Source organism: Opisthorchis viverrini, assembly GCF_000715545.1.
Source record: "Opisthorchis viverrini unplaced genomic scaffold opera_v5_15, whole genome shotgun sequence".
In the NCBI taxonomy this organism is placed as follows: domain Eukaryota; kingdom Metazoa; phylum Platyhelminthes; class Trematoda; order Opisthorchiida; family Opisthorchiidae; genus Opisthorchis; species Opisthorchis viverrini.
The window spans coordinates 1,952,577-1,972,843 of NW_008751671.1; the positions used below are offsets into that span (position 1 = coordinate 1,952,577).

The 20,267-nt window shown below is 43.9% G+C and overlaps 2 protein-coding genes across 2 annotated transcripts in view; one reads left to right on the forward strand and one right to left on the reverse strand.

The window, feature by feature from the left end:
• The window catches only part of T265_01413 (hypothetical protein), a gene marked incomplete at both ends in the record, with an annotated part of 56,024 nt that overhangs the window by 17,773 nt on the left and 17,984 nt on the right, over nt 1-20,267 (reverse strand). Inside the window, 2 exons of the mRNA XM_009165439.1 lie at nt 3,277-3,403; nt 8,516-8,616. Of these exons, the coding sequence (XP_009163703.1) occupies nt 3,277-3,403; nt 8,516-8,616 (228 nt within the window). The remainder of the gene's footprint in view (nt 1-3,276; nt 3,404-8,515; nt 8,617-20,267) is intronic.
• T265_01412 (hypothetical protein) lies at nt 13,901-14,101 on the forward strand (the record flags this gene model as incomplete). Its single annotated transcript, XM_009165438.1, has 1 exon — nt 13,901-14,101. One exon carries the CDS (start codon nt 13,901-13,903, stop codon nt 14,099-14,101), a length of 201 nt encoding a protein of 66 aa, XP_009163702.1.

The window sequence follows — 20,267 nt, forward strand, 5'->3', positions numbered from 1 at the left end:
TAATTTGTGAAATAGTCAACCAACCATGACAGAACAGGTTAGCATCTAACGTCAGTTAGGTTAAGCGCCACTCATCTAAAGAGGTCAATGGTTCACACTGCAGCGGTTCACGCTTCCCAAGAAACACCAAGAACAATGTTTTGACAGTATTATCATAGCTCGTTGGATTTCGATCAAATATTTGCTCACATTACACTGTGGATAAGAAACATGAGGCCATAAAACGAGCAGCTAGACAACACGCGAGTCAATATAGAAGAGTGTGGGAAATCGATAATCGGAGACGACAGCTGAGGATTCGGTAAGCTTCGCAGCATAGTCAGATAGATGGGAATAGAGACGAAAGTAGAAGATGAGTGACACACAGGGAGCATGCCAATAACTGTATTTTTTGAAGGCGAACTCATGTAGCTCCAAATTAAAATTGAACTCAGCATGATTTGCTTCTGAATAGAGGCTGCGTTTTCGGGCACGGTCGCGGTACAGCACAGGAATGATTGTTTACTTTGAAGACTAACAAATCAGAAAGGGTTGTATTCATGTTATCACACACTTACTTCAGCGTTAATGTCAGAAGATGCAGCTCGATAGTTCATATGATTATAAAGACCGATTTGAATGAACTTATGTCAATTTTATCGATATTTTGGTATCAAAGATTCACACATCACGATGTTTGTCATCGATGCCATAATGCAAGGGAAGAATGAGGTCATCCCTCTCCTCACATCAAATATATCTATCCTACTGGGTGATCATATGAATGTTGGGTAGAAGTGCCTCTGTTCAGAGGACCTTGCTCTAGACATCGGCAAGAGACTTGGGTAAACAGTCATCAGTGAGGAATCATTTTTCGCGACACTTTCCATTCGCCTGTTGAAAACAAGTTGGTCTCGGGCTTCCAACCCGCTAAAAAAGAAAGTGACCAATGTCCACTGCACGATGAAATTATCTTCCGACGAGTGCCTATTTTTGCCTGTGTTCCGGTAACTCTTCCCCTTTACATCATTTGAGAGGTGGCAGAGGAACGCGTACAACAAACTAGCCGCCATTGGTCTTCTCATTATTGGTGCTTCTGTGAAGCTTGGTTTTCCCCATTCGGTGGCCATAAACAAATCTTACGCAGTTGGAACGAAGGTGGTAGATTGGATAGATTGTGCTCTACATAATACCACACGCGGCACGCATGTACACACGTTTACACAAGCGCACATTCAATGTCCTACCAGCCCGTGTGCATACATCAAGCGTATGCGTAAACGTTTGTGGACGCCGCAATTAAGTCCAGTGTGGTGACGGTCAATAGATTATCTAGCTCGGTTCGCCCGAGTGCCCCGGGTGCAAGGCATTAATGGGACAACCCGAACCTATACCAATGGCTGCAATAGCAACAACAACGAAGTGTCACTCAAAAGCTGTTCAGATTGACAGATATGGCGCGATAGTGACATTTCACTTTCTCGAACCCAGTGGGCTGCAAACGCAAGTTGTTGGTGGTTGACAAGTTAGATAGGCAGGTCACACAAAAGCTATGGTGGAATTGCGCGACGCATATGCACAGCACACAGTCTCCTCTCAGTGGGTGTTGCAGAAACTAAAAAATAACTGCACAGCCTACCTGCTGCGTCTCCGCATCACGCAACAGTTGTCTTCAACGAATTAGTGCGCTTAAACGACCAAACTGTTGACAGCTTTCGGACATAAGGTGGATATTTATATCTAAAATGCTGTCGGAGAAGGATGGAGTGACCAGATAGTATTAGATTTGTCAGGAGAGCAGACGGAATCTGCATACACGAACGAGAATCTACGCCAGAAATTCGCAAGTGTCAGTGACACCAAAACCATTTAGCAGGGCTTTCCCACGGTCCGATTTTCATGGACAATACCATGAAATGCACAGATGCACCACCATCTTCAAGAAATCTGACTTTTGTTTGTCGTCTTCCCACGACAGCAGTCTTTCTTTCAACATGAAACCGCAACAAAAACCGAATGATTTGCTATGGAAATCAATGTAGCATAACAATCTTCCGGTTAGATGAGCTGCCGTAATGATAGTGGCAACAGAGTTACTGGATAAGTTGTGCTGCACAAGCACTTGAGATTACCTCCGGATTTTTGTTCTTCATTCGCTAGAAATGTAAAATTCTCAGGCCGTGATTGGACCATCAAGTAAAAAACATGTGACAAAGTTCGCAATGTGACTGATACCGGTCAGCTAGGCAAGGGCGACGACATGAGATGCCAGGTGAAAATCAAGTTGTCCGAGAGCTTTGTTCAACTGAACGAGAGAAATATAGCGAATAATTCCTGGCAAGACCATTAAGTAGTAGGGTTTTGCGAGTGTTTCAAACAATAAGGGTCGAAGAGAAAAGTGTTCGACCAATTAAGTAGAATACACGGTTGACGGAAACTCGGGAACTGCGCCTACCTGATGAGCCCCAAGATGGGCGAAACCAGTAGTGGGCTTTTGAAGAGTTTTCAGTAGCCTTGTGAGTAGTTTTCTTTATGAAATCGAGCCCAGCCTAAAGCACCCGCCTGAATATATACACCGTTTGTACAAGGATGAGTTATTGCAGGGAACTCTCATTACCATGTTCACCACCTTTATATTTCACGGAAACTTTAAAGAACAGGACAGAGAAAATCCTAAAGTGAGAAGCCCTACTGTAAAAGAGGAACATTTAGTACATAAAAGACACTAGATAATCACTTAAGATGCCTATTAATTGGCCAGGTTAGGTTTGAAGTAAGAGAAGAATGAAAGCAAGCAGAAAGTTGTTTAGACGTGAAAAGCTACTCATGAAGTTGCTGAAAACTCTTCGACAGCCCACGACCGGTTATGCCCTTCGGTTCATCTTGAGTAGTGAATCACATATATACGTTGTCTTACAGACAGCAACATAAAGCGGCCTGTTGTAGCACATTCAGTTGCTTAAGAACATCATAAACGAGGGCTTCAGCTGAGTTCACCGTAAGTCTCCCGCCATAACCATTCTAGTACACACATGAGCGTATAAGTCGAATAGGTGGAGATTTCATAAACTTGTTGTCCGAGGGGAGTATATGGAGGGATGGGGTTCGATTCGATAACATCGGATAGTCACTTGGAAGAAATGCCCGCTTGCACAGGAGCGAGAAAAAATGAAGACATGCATTGAAGGATACCAAACCTGGTATTGGCGATGTGAATCCACGAGAACCCATACTAGGAAAAATTTTGCAGTGCGGGACATAAAGGTCGCCAGCAGAATATAGATTATAGCAACTTACAGCTTTTGCACAGCCAACCCCCGTCTACCGGACAAAGGTGAACCTTCACTTAAGTTTCCAAGCGATAGGCGAGAGGATCCGTTCAGCGTTAACTTGAGACTGTCTATGCGTTTCCGTGGTGGGTCAGCTGCACAAAAAAGGGAGAAATCAATACATACTTAGGGTTAGTCGGTAAACACTGTTAGCAGACCACTGTTACAATAAATTCGTGATGAATACTAAAACTATCATTCAGAATCCAAAATGCAAGGCAAACATTAACCACTTGTTGAAAAGAGTTATCGAGCCATACTAACCAAAACATAAGGTTATTTTATCAGTCTTCGGTAAGTTGACCAACATCCCTTAGCGAAGTGGTTTTTAACAAACGAAAAGTGATGACAAGTGAAATGACCAGGACAAGTCTGTATACGAAATGGTGAACTCTGCCGGTCAGTCTAGCTCGTTAACCGGTCAGTCACCAAAATTAGACATTCCCTCCCATCATGTGACAACAGTACATTCCCAAATGATAGTCAGCGTCCTTTTGTTAATTAAGTGACTTTTTGTTTGTTCTTGTTGTCCGGTTACCTAGCGAGGTACAGCAGAATGGGAGATTGTTGAAAACAGGTGCACATATATGACACAAACAGATACACCAAACTCAGTGTATAGCTTAAATTATGTGGAGGAACTGCTGGGTTCACGGCAGACTGAGCCAAATGAGGTTTAAAGTAGTCCATGATAAGGAAACCCGAAACCATCATCGATTCCTTCAAATACCCATCAGGTCGTAGACCAGAGGTGTTCCGCATTATAGCGATACCTCATTGAATCGGTTCTGTACAATTAAACACTCGTCAAAAAAACAACAGATGAAATTCTATATTTAAGTCAATCCCATGAACTTTCAAACTGGGTAATAAGCAGAATCCATGTAAGGGAAAACCAATGGCATTAGGTTTGGCAGGAAGATACGGGTGCTTTATACCCAGGACAGAAACTCGTCAACTACCCGATATCAATATAAATGAACATAATATTTTGTACGAGTTCCTCGAGGGTGGAATGACGATTTTAAATTCCAGTGTTGTGTATGGGAAGTGGAGAAAAACTTGACCCTCAAAATGGTTGGTCAGAAAAAAACCACAGTAGAACTTGAAATTTCCGCATAAGTCATATTTTCAGGCGACAGGACCAAGGCAAACAAGGCAGTACCAAAATGATGCACCTACTATTTAGTCTGTACAGTACATGCATTCATTCAGGTTTGATTAGTGAGAGGCGATTGCATTAGTTAAGGTGGAGGTCGAAAGTGGTTTGGACGGCCGCGCATAATCTGCAAAACGTAATCACCTAAAGAGTGGTCAGATTTGGAGCAATATACACATGAATGTTAAAGATATAAACCGAATTCAGTGAGATTCCCGAGAGACTAGACATGGGTATATTGCCATCCACCATCTGGCCGAAAAAGGATGAGCAGAGGCATTATCATTCGCACCAGTACCATACACCAACTCCTCCTGAAAATGTTCTTCAATCACAAGATCCAACTTCATCCAGTATTTTGATGGCTGAAAAAAACTTTTGCCAGTTTACATCCACACAGTCACAGCTCAAGGGTATTTGGGAGTGTTTAAGATCGATTTGAAGTTTCGCCGGTCGTCTGAGCGGCGAACAAGAACTAAACTATTTAAATAAAACTGGCGGCAATTTACGTGAGGATTCTTTTCGTAAGACAAATATAGATCGCTACTATGTTTAGTCCAGTATATTGGTTATCAAGACGTTTACAATAATTAATCAAGACACCTCGTGAACGTCGTAACAGTTGAGATCGTTCTTACTACAGCACCAAAGTGGTAGGATAGTTTTTCCATTGACTGCACATCAAGAACTGGCTTTCCCTAAAATCAAGTTGCATTCGGTCAAAAACGACATGTCTGAACAAACGAGACACGTTGGGCTGCACAAGACCGCAGGTAACGGAAACTTTGACAAGGGTCTAGTGAACAAAATCGTGAACGAACAAGTGCTGTGGTATTGTGGAACAGTGAGAACAGTATGCATAGTGATTGTGCGATCCCATGCGGATGCAGAATAGGGAAAATAGGCAGAAACCTTAGTATGTTCCGTACCCATAGGCAGGCGCACGTGACCTTTAACATGAAGAGACTCGCAAAACGTGCGAAAATGTGAGGTTGCGAATCACGCTGAACAGTGCCCGGCACTTTCACGCCAACACGATCGGCCTTGGATGTCAACTTAACTCTGACGGATCAAAGATACCGGTGTGTACCCATGAAAGTAGACAAATACTGGCATCTGCAGCGCCGAGAAAGTAATATGACACAGAAGGGGTATCATGCAAATAAGCAATCCGAGTTCCAACTGAACAAGATGGGACAGGTTTGAACCGGCAATAGCATTCTCGCCGGGTTGGGTGCAGAGTACTCAATTTACAGCACTTACACACCAATCGAAATTCTAAGTTTTGAGAAACAATATATTTTGTGCATGACCGCATATTGTAGTACTAAACAAGTGCATTCACGCAACCCAATAGGATTTCACCGCCACGTAGAAGCAACAGACCTAAACTTGTTACAAAGGCGTTTAGGTAGTATTCGCTAAGATGACCGAACAGGCCAAAAACCAAGCAGTGCACCCAAGCTCCCTGTATTACGCAACATCTCCAATATCAGGCACAGAAAATGTTGGTCGATATAAGTAAACTTGTAACGTCTTCCTTTGGTTTATCCACCGGTCTATTCCGTGATCTACACAACAAAACTAGGAATGTTGAGAGGCCTCCACACAGGGCTCAAAGTGAACTGCACCCGTTGCATACCCTTGCCTCTGAACCACTCAGCAGAGAGAGGAATCCGGAGGAAGATATCGGGCCAATGTGGTCACAAACCAACTAGTGAGAACAGCGCAGGTATTGTAAAAAAACACCATATAGGTGGTAAAATAGCGTCCTACTCCGCGTGATTATTACATGTTCGAACAGTTGATACTAGTGAGGACTCACAAATGCCTTCTCCACTAAGCAACACAACGAGGAGTTGGGACATGCTGAATTTGTAAACCTTATAAATATAGATCGAACACAAGCCAAAAGCGGAAGTAGTGGCCCTGTTCTGGATGGAATACACCACTACAGGTTGTTCGGGGATTCAACTGACAAAACCGACAAAGTTCATGCATGACAGTGAGCATGATGCTGTGATAGCGACGACATGAGCAAATCCATCTGAACACTGAGAATATAGCTTGCTTACCTTTAGAAGAGTTCAGATTGACTGAAATCCGTTGGTCGATTTTTTGTGGTCAGCAAGCCCAACAAACATCACGCACACCCATGCAAACATTCGAACACATCGGACAGAAGTCATGCACAACAAACGTGTATGTAGAGTGGTGAAGACATAAATTTCGATGACGCATACGGTCGGAGGATGATGGAGAGGAGAGGGCGATGGAGGGCGACGGGCCAGGTCGTGGCGCGCAAAGGCCGAGGAAGCGGATGTAGGCAGGTGGAGAATAAAAAACGACGGAAACGTAAGGGTGTAGCCCTACCGTGGTTTTCTTCGGATACGTACATACGATGAAAAAGCGTGGCAATGTGTTCAGTGGTTCATAAGGCGATAGGAAATTACGTTGTGGGCAAACTTTTATGGGAATCCTGGGCGAGCATATATGTGCCGCATTTCTGAGTGGTCACATGAAATGTGTGGGGACAATTCTTGTGAAATTAATGGCCAGTGGGAAGAAACGTGAATCGCCTATCAGTTAAAGTACTCAAAAGCGATGGGTTCCGAATACGAATAAAGAAGACTGGAACATCTAAGGGGAAGTATGAATATGCAGAAGTAACCGAATTAAAGAACCCAATAGTTGAAACACGGTGGGCTAAAGCTTGCACCAGCAACCATCGTCTTTCCGTCAAGTAACTGTTGTCTCATCCCGGCAGCAAATGCAACTAGTGTTTTCCGTCTTTTCAAAGTGATGACACGCTCAAAATTTTCGGTTCTTTGGAGTGAATGACCCACCGGGGGTACTTTTTTGTGTCGTAACCACTGTATAACATTTTTTCTCAGACCAAAGTCTACTCGTGGACTTCTTCCGAGGGAGGATTACAGCAGACCCATAGTGAGGAGTGTCATACCCGGCTAAACAATCTTACATGGATATCGTTGTAACGAGAAACCAATGCCGTCCAAAATAGTCAATCACTTTGCAGAGATTCATCTGTTAAGTGCGAAAATGTCTATTGGTTTAGAGGAAAAAATATTAGTTAATAACGATTTTCATACAATGAAACCACGCTGCAGTGTCCCTCAAGACAAGCATGGTGCTTGCTTCAAGTTGAATGTATGCCGTCACGGAATGATGCTTCACCTTCCTCCTATCAGGTGTCAGTTTCAAACGAAAAGGGTTTTTGTCCATTTAAGGGAGTAACGATGCAGCATTTTGTACAGGTTGACACATGGTGACAAGACCGTAAAGGTATCCACTTTTGCGAAACTTTGAACAGTTCCTATCGGAGGGGATGTGGAGGCTCGTTTCTGTTACCCATGAGTTGAAATGTAATGAGATTAGTAGTTGATTTCTAGCCATGCTAAAAAAAGCTTTAGGATGGAATTTCTTCTATCGTTACACGACTGTGAGTCGTCTTCATCATAAGTCGTATTGCTGTCCATGTTGATGATAGGATTAGAATGAGGTACCGATGAACCCCGTAGAAAGTCAAGTCCTTAAGTGCAAATATCCTGAGCTGCTGAGGTTAGTCATTAAAGCAGATCACGGTACTTCTTACATATGCCTAACCACCGCTTTCGACGATGGCCTTCTCAAAGTGAAAAGCCATGTAGGTACCTGCATCCATGAGGCCATACTAGCAAGCATGCAACAAGGTCGAAGGTCAATAAGTTGCATGCCGCAACCTGGTGCAGAATCGAAACACTTACGGGGCGTCTGGAGACATGCCATAGACTCAGAACGACCTCTAGTCTAAACGCATGCAGAACAGGCGTTTAGCAGACTAGCGGCCACATTGTAGACTATGGAATCATGACGTGCTTAAAAAGCCACATATTCTACTGCTTCATGCATGGTTAATATTTGTGTGATGACCACCTGGACCGAATTAAGCCTCTAAAAAGCACTTGTTTGTATCTAGTCGCAAAAACTCTCTGATGTCTTAAAGCTGGATTGGACGGATGAAACAAGGGGGTCTATGAAATAAACTTACGTGTACTACTCCTTGAACGGATTTCCTCCGGATCGTCTGCGCTTGGATTTCGTAACTTTCGGTCCAGCAGTAGGAAGTAGATGACTTTCTCTGTATTGTGTCTGGAATTTAAGGTGAAGATGAGCATTACGAAAGGTCCTAGGCAGATCAGTCACTCGGAGCATGAAAGGGAGACGCATAGTTGCCTGAATAGCATGACAAATTTTCATAGCATAAGGAACTCTACCACCATGGAGATGCCAGCATTTCTCAAAAGTTTAAAATCTTTTGAACGACAATAGAATTCTGAAAATTTTATTGTGGCATTTCCGCGGCTATTTTTCATTCGCTCTTAAAGTCACTTCGGGCCTTCCCCCGATAACTGTCAGGTCGCCCGTCATTGATTCACAATTGCTTTTGACCAGCTTGAAACTAATGTATTTGACAGTGCTGCAAATGGGTGGGGTCCTATCTGCAGAAGGTCTTCTCTTAGTTCTCTTCCTTTTTGATGGGAGACATTGAGCTTGAATCACAGCACAGGATCAGTGTTCGAAATTCAGGTGACGTTAGAAGTGTACAATGGAAAATACGAACCCATAAACTAATAACACTGTAATACAGGAGACCGGACAACATTGCGGAAGCAACACCCAAAGTGGTTGTGAAAATCCGGCTGGCCACAGGATTTTTGTGCAATAATGTATGACGATAGTTTGGTAGAGTATACAGCTGTTGGACTTGACGAATTTTCCAGTACAGTGTAGCCTTCATAAATTCCATTATTTTGATCCTAATTCTGTATAACGAATTACGGGAGCGTGATAAGCACATGCACTTTGGCTGATCACACTGCATAAAGGCAAAGCTGCGGCTAGATTTACCGATTGAAATACCTTCGGTTTCTTTAAGTGACATGAACGCTTGGTCATCGCGAACAGAATCACGAACCTTTGCAAAAATTTTTAGCTTTTCAGATGGTTAATCAGATGCTACATGAATAATTTAGAGAGTCCCTTGAAAGGTGCTTTGGAAAGTATCAGTTACTTCCTGTGATAATAGCTTAGCGCGTGCTTCACAGGAAGATGCGCGTGATCAAACGATGGCCGAGAAATTAAAGATCGACCCATTAAAAATTAGACGCATCAAACAGCGTGCACTCAGTACTTTCAGCAGTAATAAAGACATGCTGTCATTTCTTAGTTTAACTTCAAACCGTTAGTATGGCGTTTCAGTGACATAAAAACATTGTGGGGCGCACCATTCGTTTGGTAACCCAATAAATTCCATGACCTGTCTGGATTACCGCCCCGAAAACACCGATCGCAGCTTTAGATTTATAGCTTTCGCTGTGACGCTGAAACAGATGATAGGCAAACGAAGCACCCGGAGTAATTTGATGGTGTGTGGTAGTAACTGAGGTAGGGCTGACTTGAGTGACGTAGAAACGCACTGATTGTTGCAAAGCTGGTTTAGTTTTGGTGGAAGTTGTCCGACAGATTCAGCTCAAACCCAGTGAAGATCGTGATAACTGCATATAAGGAGTCTTCACTCAAAGTTTCCAGGATCACAGACTCTGGGGTGTGGTGGAAATGCAACAAAGCGTGGTGTGCTACCCACGTGAACCTGCCACGTTTTTCAGCACATCATCTGGCATAAAAAGCCAGACAGCTTGACGTCACGTTGCGACAGCCCAGTGTATACATTGGTTTAAGCTGGTTGATTGCGTAACCCACACGTTTTTTCGTTAAAACAGCCGTCAGCTACTTACAACCTGCGCGTGTTTAGTCTCGACCACAAAAGATCTCATATTAATCACGGGGACATTTTGCATTATTCCGTTCAACAAATGATGTGTCGTTCCAACCTATAACCAATGACGGTATTTATGCGTTTTTACAAGCACTGGAAGAAACAAACGAAACGTCGAATGAATAGGTCAACTTCTTTGTAAACTATTGTCAGAAAATTAGGAAAATACGTTGTACGTCCACCAAAAATGATTTCCGGGACACGGTGTACACATGTTGGAGAGCAGTAAGTGAAGAACATGGGCCTCTTGGGGTAGGCATAAAACAACGGCAAACGGCGAATCAGTCAGTGTTTATTGATTTTCCTGCAATAAAAATTTGGTGTAATTGCCGAAAAAGTACTGTCTGCATTATTTGGTTTGGCTTTACAAATTCACTGGCGATCATATGCCCGAGGGTCAATTTGTGCCACTAAAAACATCCTGGATGATAATAAAGACAACAAAATAATTGATGGGATCTACAAGTTTTATTAAATAGACTGGGCAAAAGTGAAGGCTAAGATGAAAGGACGGAAGATAGATGGGAGGTGCAGCATTTTGGTTACCGGAAGTAAGCAACGTAAGATGCTACCGGTGCTGGCCCAAATCGCACATGTGTGGTTAGATTGCAAAATGATCCGTTAGAGTATTGTTTAAAGGAGCACTTCCTGTCTAATGCCACCATTAGTTAGTATCTTCCAAGGTACTTACAAATGGGCGTAGGATGGTACCGTGTATTTGCTGAGAAACCCCTATTTAGGGTGGCTGATGTCAAGCATTAGACATAGAGTTATTAGTTGACTGATGAAACAAAGGTTGACATGCCGACGATCAGTGTGCTAAACTAACCAAATGCTCACAGTGACTCAGTGAAGAGTGACCGCCACAAAAAATGACAAAAAAGTCAGTAAGTTATCCACTGGTTTGTGAACGACCAAATAAATCGTTCAGCTGTAACACCTTTCCGATGCCTAGCTACCATGCCACCCAAAGATAGCACGAGGGCGAGGGATACTGCCAGGTTGCCAAAGCCTAGACAGGAGAAGTCGAGAAGCAGAAATCAGGTTCGAACCACGGACCTTCCGGTCAGTAAATTCGCCCTCTAAGCACTGAGCCATCTAGCCCCTTGTGAACAACCAAACCAGGAAGGAAATCAGGAAGAAGTACAGAAAAAATGCGCACTAACTTCGATCTACCGACAAACGAATCTAAGCGGATGAATGTTGTACAACTCTGTGCGAATTGTTGCAGGATGAATCACACTTAGAGTACAGACACAAAACAACAATACAAACTTTTCACTTATGAAATCCACGGGAAAAAAGATGGCTTGAGCATTGGATCACCCGCAGTTTCAAATCAGACAGTTCCATTTAGGTAGTGTTAAAAAGTTTAAGTAAGTTTGCCCTGATTAATTGACCTATAAGTGACACGAATCGAGGAAATAAAAGCAAGATCTCGGTTGTCGAGCGAGGTTTGTGGCTGAGGGATTGGTTGCGGCGAGGGAAGAGATCCTTGGGTAGCAAAGGAACACGTTCACCAGAATTCGGACAATATCGGTCCATAATTGTGGGGACTTTTAGCGATCAATGAGGTCACAGGCACATGAGGCAGTGATTTTTACAACTCCGTGTCGTACCAACAGTACCACGGATTTCCAAGGAAGTTTTATCGCTGCAGTTTTTAGTTAATGGCTGCATGTGGACCAGTATTTGCAATCCTCAACCAGTTGTTCCAAACTGGTATCCGAAAATAGCAAAAATTTTATCCATAGTGTCCCTGTTAAATGTATTTCTGGTATTCCCGAGAAAGGCTGATGCGTCCCTTATAAGGTAGGCACCCTCCCAACCCAAACAGTGGGTTGTAATAACACTCTAAATCGGATGTGTGTGCTCCTTGGAGTCAGTGGATTGGGTTAGCATCTCGTCCTTTCACCATCCACTTCCATTCTTTTATTCACAATAGGGTTTTCAAATAATCCGATGCAGCGAAGCATCGGTGTTGAAAACTGACTTTGTACTGCCACTGGTGATGATGATGGCGCCTGAGTACATTAAACGTATTCGATCGATCTGGTCACGTTCGCCATTAAAATGAAGTATTTAGTCAATAAACTGACGTGCGTGGTCACCAGCACGGCAAACGTTACCATCATTTGTAGTGGGGATCCCAGAAATCCTAAAAAAGAGGGAGATGTGAAGCGTTTCACACTGGTCATCACCCGATGACAACCAACCAATGAAAAGTCGGCTGTTCTGTAAAGACGTCATTGGATACGTGATCGGGAGGCTCCATGATTCACTTTCACACATAACGGTGTACTAATTAGAGGTCATGACAGTCATTTAGCTGAATCTAGCTCGCACGATTAGCACCGAAACTCAAGATGAACGCGACATCATCATCTAATCTAACAAGCAACATAAAACAATGTGCAAAATTATAGCATGAATCGCCTAGTGAGCTAAATGCGAAATACAAGCCATTAGCTTGTACCGGAGATAGGGCAGAAAGTGAACAACGACTTGGACCCACCGGTGTAGTGAAATATCAAAAAATAATACCTCAGTTGGTGGACCAACTGTCCCAGAAATGAGGAGCAAATAAATTTTGTGACACCATCACTCAGTGACCATTACCCGGCAACTCTGCTCCCAGTTGTTGGATCATATCTTCCGACAGTAGGATTGCCATGTCTGTCTTTCCCAATAACAGTGTCCCCCGAGTATCAACAGCACCTAGTTATCAACTAAAAATGGCGCAAATCGTGTACGCCCACTGGTAGTCTAGGCTTCAATAAGGATACTCCTTCCAAATGTCGTGCACAACGTGTGTATGTATTGGTCGTATCAACACGGCCAAACTGGTGGTAGAAATTGTAGCGTAAAAAGGGAAACCACAAACGGTGGGCAACCCTAAGTCATAATGAGCCGCATTAGATGTACAACTACGGCATCCTGAGAAAAACCTGGTCCTTCCGGAACGCTGAAAGGTTGCAACAACACGTTGCTTCGTTTTGGTTCTCAATCAAGGATAACCGGCCCAATGTCACCAAACACTACGAAAACCTCATTACTGTACTGTTACACGTTAAAACAGACAACCAAAAACAACTGACGGGAGTGCCACAGGATTCAAGCAGGTCTGGCCGCCTCTTCTCTCAGACTGAAGTTAACGTAAACTGAGGCTGTGTTATCCTATGTTTGTCTTCGGTGTTGTGGGCTGTTTAATCGTTTTTGGCAGAAGTGAAAGTCTGACTCATTTGTCAGCATTACAGTTCAGCCTGTGGGCTTTGGGGCTGAGGGGGGCGGGGGTAGAGAACACGAAATTTCTGTGTATCCATAGTTGTTTTGTCGTTCCCACAATGAACACATTGGCTTTGTTTTGATTCTCCAATGATTAAACTTTGCCATGGGTCAACCGACAGAACCATGTGTACACGACAGCCGTTCTGTCGTCGAGTTCATTTGGATGCTACTTATCCGATATAAACTCTTTTCCCTAAAACGGCTGATCGCCGAAGAGGCCATTCTATGTAACAACTTGGCATTTACATGCACATATGCACAAACTAGAAGGGTTCATGGAAACTGAAACACGATGACTCATTATTTTTCATGGCGTACTTCAATCCTAGTTTCGCTTCTCCGCTGTCACGATTCGGGAAGTTCTTGACTCAAACTCTGAAGGACGTTTTGTTGACCGATCCCTCAACTGATAACACAGAAGATAACTATTTTGTGATTCTGATTGCGGTGGGTAAGAAAAGCAGCAGTGATATTTTGTATGTGAACGTCTATACTATTGATGCAGAATAGCAGAAATCCAAGAAGTTTGGAAGTTGGAAGCCCTAATGATAGGCAGTGCCCAATCTGGTCCTGTCTGAAAAAAGGGCACAAAGATCGTTCTTCGGTCGCCTCTTATCATCTTCCTCAACGTTCACCACATAATCGAAGGCTAAAAAAGACGTGTTGGGCAGTGGCAACGCGTTGCTACAGTACGGAAAGCAGAATACAATGAGCCTTAAAGATTCTTTACTTCTCAAGTAATATACAACTGCCTCCGTGGGCGCCATTTTGTTGAGTAAACTATTAATAGCTGGATTATGGGTTAATCAGGTAATACGGTCCGGCTCCCAGCAAAGCTTCGATAATGACAACGTCGGCTAGAGCTGTGATCGGGTGAGTCTCATTACATTCACGGGTGCCTCTGTACAACACAGTAGATCACACTAATTAGAATTTTCCTAGAATTCGGGGAAGTTGACGCAACGCAGGTGAACCTTGTCCTTGGTCCTAATAACATTTTTACGTCATGTTCGCACAAGATATACACCCATCTTGCCACGGATAGCATGGGTACCGGGCTTCTGGTTATGTTCACTTACATAGACGTCGAACAGTCTGGTTCTGCACGCTAAATGGTCAGCTTGTTGAATGAGATGATGATGATGATATCAGGAAATTCGTTATGGGAAAAATGGCATCATTGATGGGTTTTTACGTGTGCTACTTCTACACACGTACGTTTCACATAACATCTATATATTATATCTGAGAACGCTTTACGCTAACAGCCGTTACGAATCCCGCCGTATGGTCCCCTCGGATAATACTGCACAGGTTTTCCTATAAACTGATTAGCATTGCGATTCTGTCCAGACTCGGATATACTTTGTTGCAGTGATCCGCGAATTGTGCCCCAACTTGCTGCTCAGTGGTTGTATACGACGTTTACATGAGCGACCACATACGACCCTGGATTGTTCGCTTTTCGAATGTGACCAAAAACACCCCAGAGCAATGCCGATGGTGGCTTGTACAAATGGGTCTACCATTCTGAGACCATTGAGCCTGCCATGTAGAAGGCATCACCGTAGGTCGATCGACGTGTGCAAGAATGCTTTACGTATCATGACCAGAGAGAAGTGTGAAGGGTGACGATCACGTTTTCAACGTGGTCTCCGAAACAAATATGCACTCAATCACCCTCGTTTTGAGGCATCGAAAGCCATGACTCTGCATGTTGCATTATCACCGGAGTACGAAGTAAATAAGGTGAGTTAGATCTAAATCAATCGACCTTTTATTCCTGGTGTAAACTCTCAAGAGCCCTCAGTCGGCTGACAACCGCGCTGGTTAATGCACTTCTTTTTATCAGGCAAGGTAGCCACTTGTTCTCGATATGCAAGGATGATTCCTTTCTATGCAGTGAGAAACTTTAGTCATAGGGTTTTCCTTGGGTGGTTACCCTGTTCACCAACCGTGATTTTCCGGTTATTTATAAGCCAGTACCAAGTAGTAAACAAAGGATATTGTTGTAAATTCAAAAGCCGCAAGCGTCATGAGGCAACCGAATGGTCAAGACGCATCCAGTTGTGCTGATACTGAACGTTCGCGACGGACAAACTCTCTAGGGTGGTTGAGGGAACAAAGAACGCTTTCCCACTTTGCTGAGTCTGCTAACCTGATTTATGACAATAAGTTGGTGTGACAGTCGAATTTGTGAGCTGCAAAGACGCTGCAGTTTAAACTGCTTGGAACGCCGATCCACTGGCTTCAACCGTAATAGAAAAGCTAACATTAAGCTCTCAGACCAATAACAGCAGACGCTTCTCCTTTCCAAGAACTGTGCAACAATGTTGCAGACTTAGACATCAGAATTAATCCGGTTACGCAGAAATTCGATACAATTTTACACTTGTGTTATCACGGCTATGAAATCGATTATGAATTTTTCCTCTACTTTTACAATGACACATCATCCTATAAGAACATTCCGCCGCCCATAATGTATGTATTCATGGAAGTGGTTTTTCAGTTGTTGGTAGCCTCACGATTGACTTCTCTTACATGTATGGATGGGGATGCAAGCTGTGTTCAATGAGCTAACTGGGCATCTTAGGTAATGCGCTGCCTGTTTTTCCTACACCTGAACTAAATTCATCTTGCTGGAACTCTACACAATCTTCACTGCTTAAGATTTTATACGCCGGCATAACTGAGGTGCTTTCCAAACCTGTCCAGAGGAAAAACAGGATGTGGAATGTGCTCTAGTTTGCAGGCTACACAAAAAAGTTTGTTCGGAGAAGAAAAGAGACCTGTGAAACGGTCCATAAATATGTTAACTATCCAAGCTATCATACTGAAGGCAAGGCTGCAACAATACTACTATCCGAAGATTTGTCCGCTGTTCAGTTCAGTAAGGCAGGCAGCAGACTATAGTTGGCAATCACTTAGAGAGCTGTGGCAACAAAGTTTGTATTACCGCTTCATGGTGTTGGTTGGACAGAGCCCAATATTCAACGCTATTTGTAAACGGAGATGTTCGCAGTGATATTCTGCATTCACTACGATATAAAGATGTTTGCAGGGACAAGTCAAGCCATAGGTTATATACAGTTTATTCCAATATGTGCAACAAAGTATTAGTCAGGGCCCATTGAGTCGCAATTTATGACAAACATATCGTCATTCGAAAGACACCTAGGCGTCCGTGGGTGTCATTACTCTCTGTTCACTCTCAAAAGCGATTCCCGAGTACCTTTATGTACGAAGCAAAGTCCGATGCAGAAACGGGTGTTCGGCAAATTCCAGGAAGACGAGTTTACGGTAGGCCACGAAAAGCGTGAACACATTCTGGGTACAAAATTAATACACAGCATATCGTGGCTCTATTCCATGCTTCCCATATTTCATTTCATTATTCATGACTTAGTAGTTATAATTATTTGATGACTACGAAACGTTATCTGCCCAATAAAACATCCGCACATTGGGGAATCGCGGGTAGATGCACTCACTATAGTTCTTTGCACTGAAAAAAAACGCGCAACCTCGGAAACGTCACAGATTTCAGCAGAAAAATTTTCGTCCGCGGGTACTGAGCTGCGTTTGTTCATAGACCTAGTGTTGGTTACAGTGACACGCTAACAAACGGCTCTACATGGACTACCAAAACAATCTGGGCAACCGGCTTATCGTGGAAAAGGGTTGAGGCTCAGATCAAAAGATATGAATCAAAGATAGACTCGTATTTTCTAAGCTTCGTTTGAGGGAAACAGTCGACAGGCTATGGAGAGAACATCCAAGTTATTATTAAATATATCGATTCTTCTCCCTCTAGTTGCATGGTGGTAGCTTTTTCATGAATTATAATGCGTAATTCTAAAAAAAATGGATTAGCTCTACGTAGGTCCACTATTTGTGCTTTGATAGCTGATACCACAGATTCCCATAGCCCATAAGTTTCATACAGATCGCTATACCGAGTATACTTGATCATGTATGTTTATCCTCATTATTGTAATTCCGATTTACTCTTCATAATTGGTTGTCGCTCTGCTGAGCGCTCACAACGTTGCCTCGAAAGCCAGATGAAATGTTTGCAAACGAAGTGACCAGCTCAAAGAAATGAAGTACCACCACGTCGACTTGGGTCACTTATATTTGCTTCAACTGCGTAATAAAGGATGGCCACAGAAAGTTGAATAAACGCCCATTTCGTTCATCTCGGTAATATATAGGGTAACATATAGGGATTTTTGTCACTCCTCATATGTTCCCACAACACCTTTACTAAACCTGAAACAGCGGCAAATTAGTCAATTCCTGGAAGTTGGTCACAAATGTCTCGTACCAGAGCATTTGTTGCGTAGAGACTTCTCCCAATGTGGTAATTTGTGCTCAAATGCAGACAATTTTCTAAGGGACAATTTAGGTTGCTGACGCCGAGATAGTAAATATTTTCAGAAATACCATTGAGGTGTAATATGCGACGTCCGCATTCCTAAATGATTGGGTGCACGTGATCCAGCTGCTTGAGTAGAAAACAAATACTGCCTGTGGGTGCGCAGTGTACTGGATCAAACAGAACGCTTGGAAATTTCAAGACCTACGTTAGGTTAAAAAAGGAAGATACACTGATCTCCACCCTGTCTGAATGTGGACTACGGAAAAAGTCTCTCAGTGCTCAGACGTTATAAGTTAATTGCAGATTTGTACACCTACAGACTTTCTTGGTTGGGCAATAGTGATCTTCCCTAGACACATTCTTGGCTACTAAGTTAGGGTAAATTGGTTAGTAATAGGCGTCAAATTGCAAGGGTGTTAAATTTTCCGACTTCTTTTCTAATAGGAATATCTACAACGAAATGGAGCAACTGTAAACGGTGGAGGAGCAGTAAACCAAGGCACTCCGTCGGAAATGACTTATTTCTTTTTGTGAAGAGTGCCCAAACATGATTAAAAAAAAGACAAGTATGCACAACCATAGATCGACACGGAACGTCCGCCCAATGGTAACACGTTCGACTCGCATATTTGAAATTCAGAATTCAGGTCCTAACTATACCAAAGATACAAACCCCCGACCTAAAGCTGCCACCTTGACGTGGTGGTCGGGCTTCGGTGCTGCAATGATCCCGCGGGCTACACTGGCTGGAACTTCGTTCCACAAGGTGCAACCATGCCAGGAAGGCCAAAGGGGAGCAGCCAGACCAAGAGCAGTGAGACCCCGTACTACGAGTAATCGTGCTACGAAGCGGTATGGGAGTAAAGTCGTACTGTCCTCTGCGACAGGAGTGTGAGGGCAGTAAGGTGTTTCCTCCAGGCGACCAGCAGGTCCATATTTATGGAAGCAGCGATGCTGCCTTCCCCTGAGGAAGGACGGGTTAGAAAAGGTCGACCCCAAAAACCGCACACTCCGATCGCCCAACGGTTGACCATGACCGCCGGTGCACTATCCAATACGGTCGAAATACTTTTAAAAGGCTGCTCAAAAGGCACCTGCTGTGCGCAGCCGCATCAGAAATGGGACAGTAATGCCTTATTCTCTGCACCCTCGGGTTAGGCCAACCCCCTGCACCCGAGCAGGTCAGACTGTTGAGTCGTCGGCTCCGGGAAAGGTCCCCAAAGAAAACCCTAAATTCTTCCACTGCCTCGTGGGTCAGACTTTTGAGTCAGAGGCTAGGGGCAGGGTCCCCGAACAAAACCCCACACACTCCCACTGCCTCGTGGGTCAGGCTTTTGAGGCAGACGCTAGGGTCAGGGTCCCCCCTACGTCATCCCACTGCCTTGTGGGTCAGACTTTTGAGTCGAAGGCTAAAGGTGGGGTACCTCAACCAAACCCCCTTCCTCGGCCTGGGCAACCGGGAAGTATCATTTGCCCGTGCAGTTCAGCCTCCACCGATGTCCCTCCCCAACCCCTTCCCACTACACAAGCAAACGTCGCTGGGCCATTTGACTGTCAGTTATCTGACTGAAGGTCCTTATGCTCCTCGATACCTACAAAAGATAAACAAAATAACACCTTTCTAAATCCACGAGATCCTTTCTATATAGGAGCTTTTAACGTCCGTATTCTATGTCAAATTGGCAAACAGACAATGCTTGCTGAAACCTTGTACTCCCTTAAAATCGATGTATGCTGTGTCTCCGAAACACGCATACAAGACCAGAGCGTGGTTATGCATCTCAAAACGCCAAGGATGAACTCAGCGCTTTCATATTTCTCCCTCCGTGTGTCCGGCGACCCAGGAGCGATGAATCGTGGAATATATGGCGTGGGAGTCGCACTCAGCCACAGAGCTGAACGCGCTTTGCTGGATTGGATCCCAGTGAACAGTCGTCTCTGCGCCGTCCGGTTATCCAGTTCAATCAAGCTCAATGCCTCGCGGCATAAAAAGCGGTGCCTGTTTGTCGTGTCGGCTTATGCCCCGACGGACTGCAGTTCTGATGCGGAGAACGATACTTTCTAACGAGAGCTATCCAGGCTCACTCGTCAGGCAAAAAGCACTGACATTGTGATCCTTGCAGGCGATTTGAATGCTCAAGTAGGTCGTCTGAGCTCCTTGGAATCACATTTGGGTGGTCGATTCGGAGTCGATGCTCGACGCACAGACAACGGAGATCGACTCCTTCAGCTGTGTGCTGATCACGAACTGTTTCTGGCAAGTACGAACTTTCAACATAAACGTTCGCACCG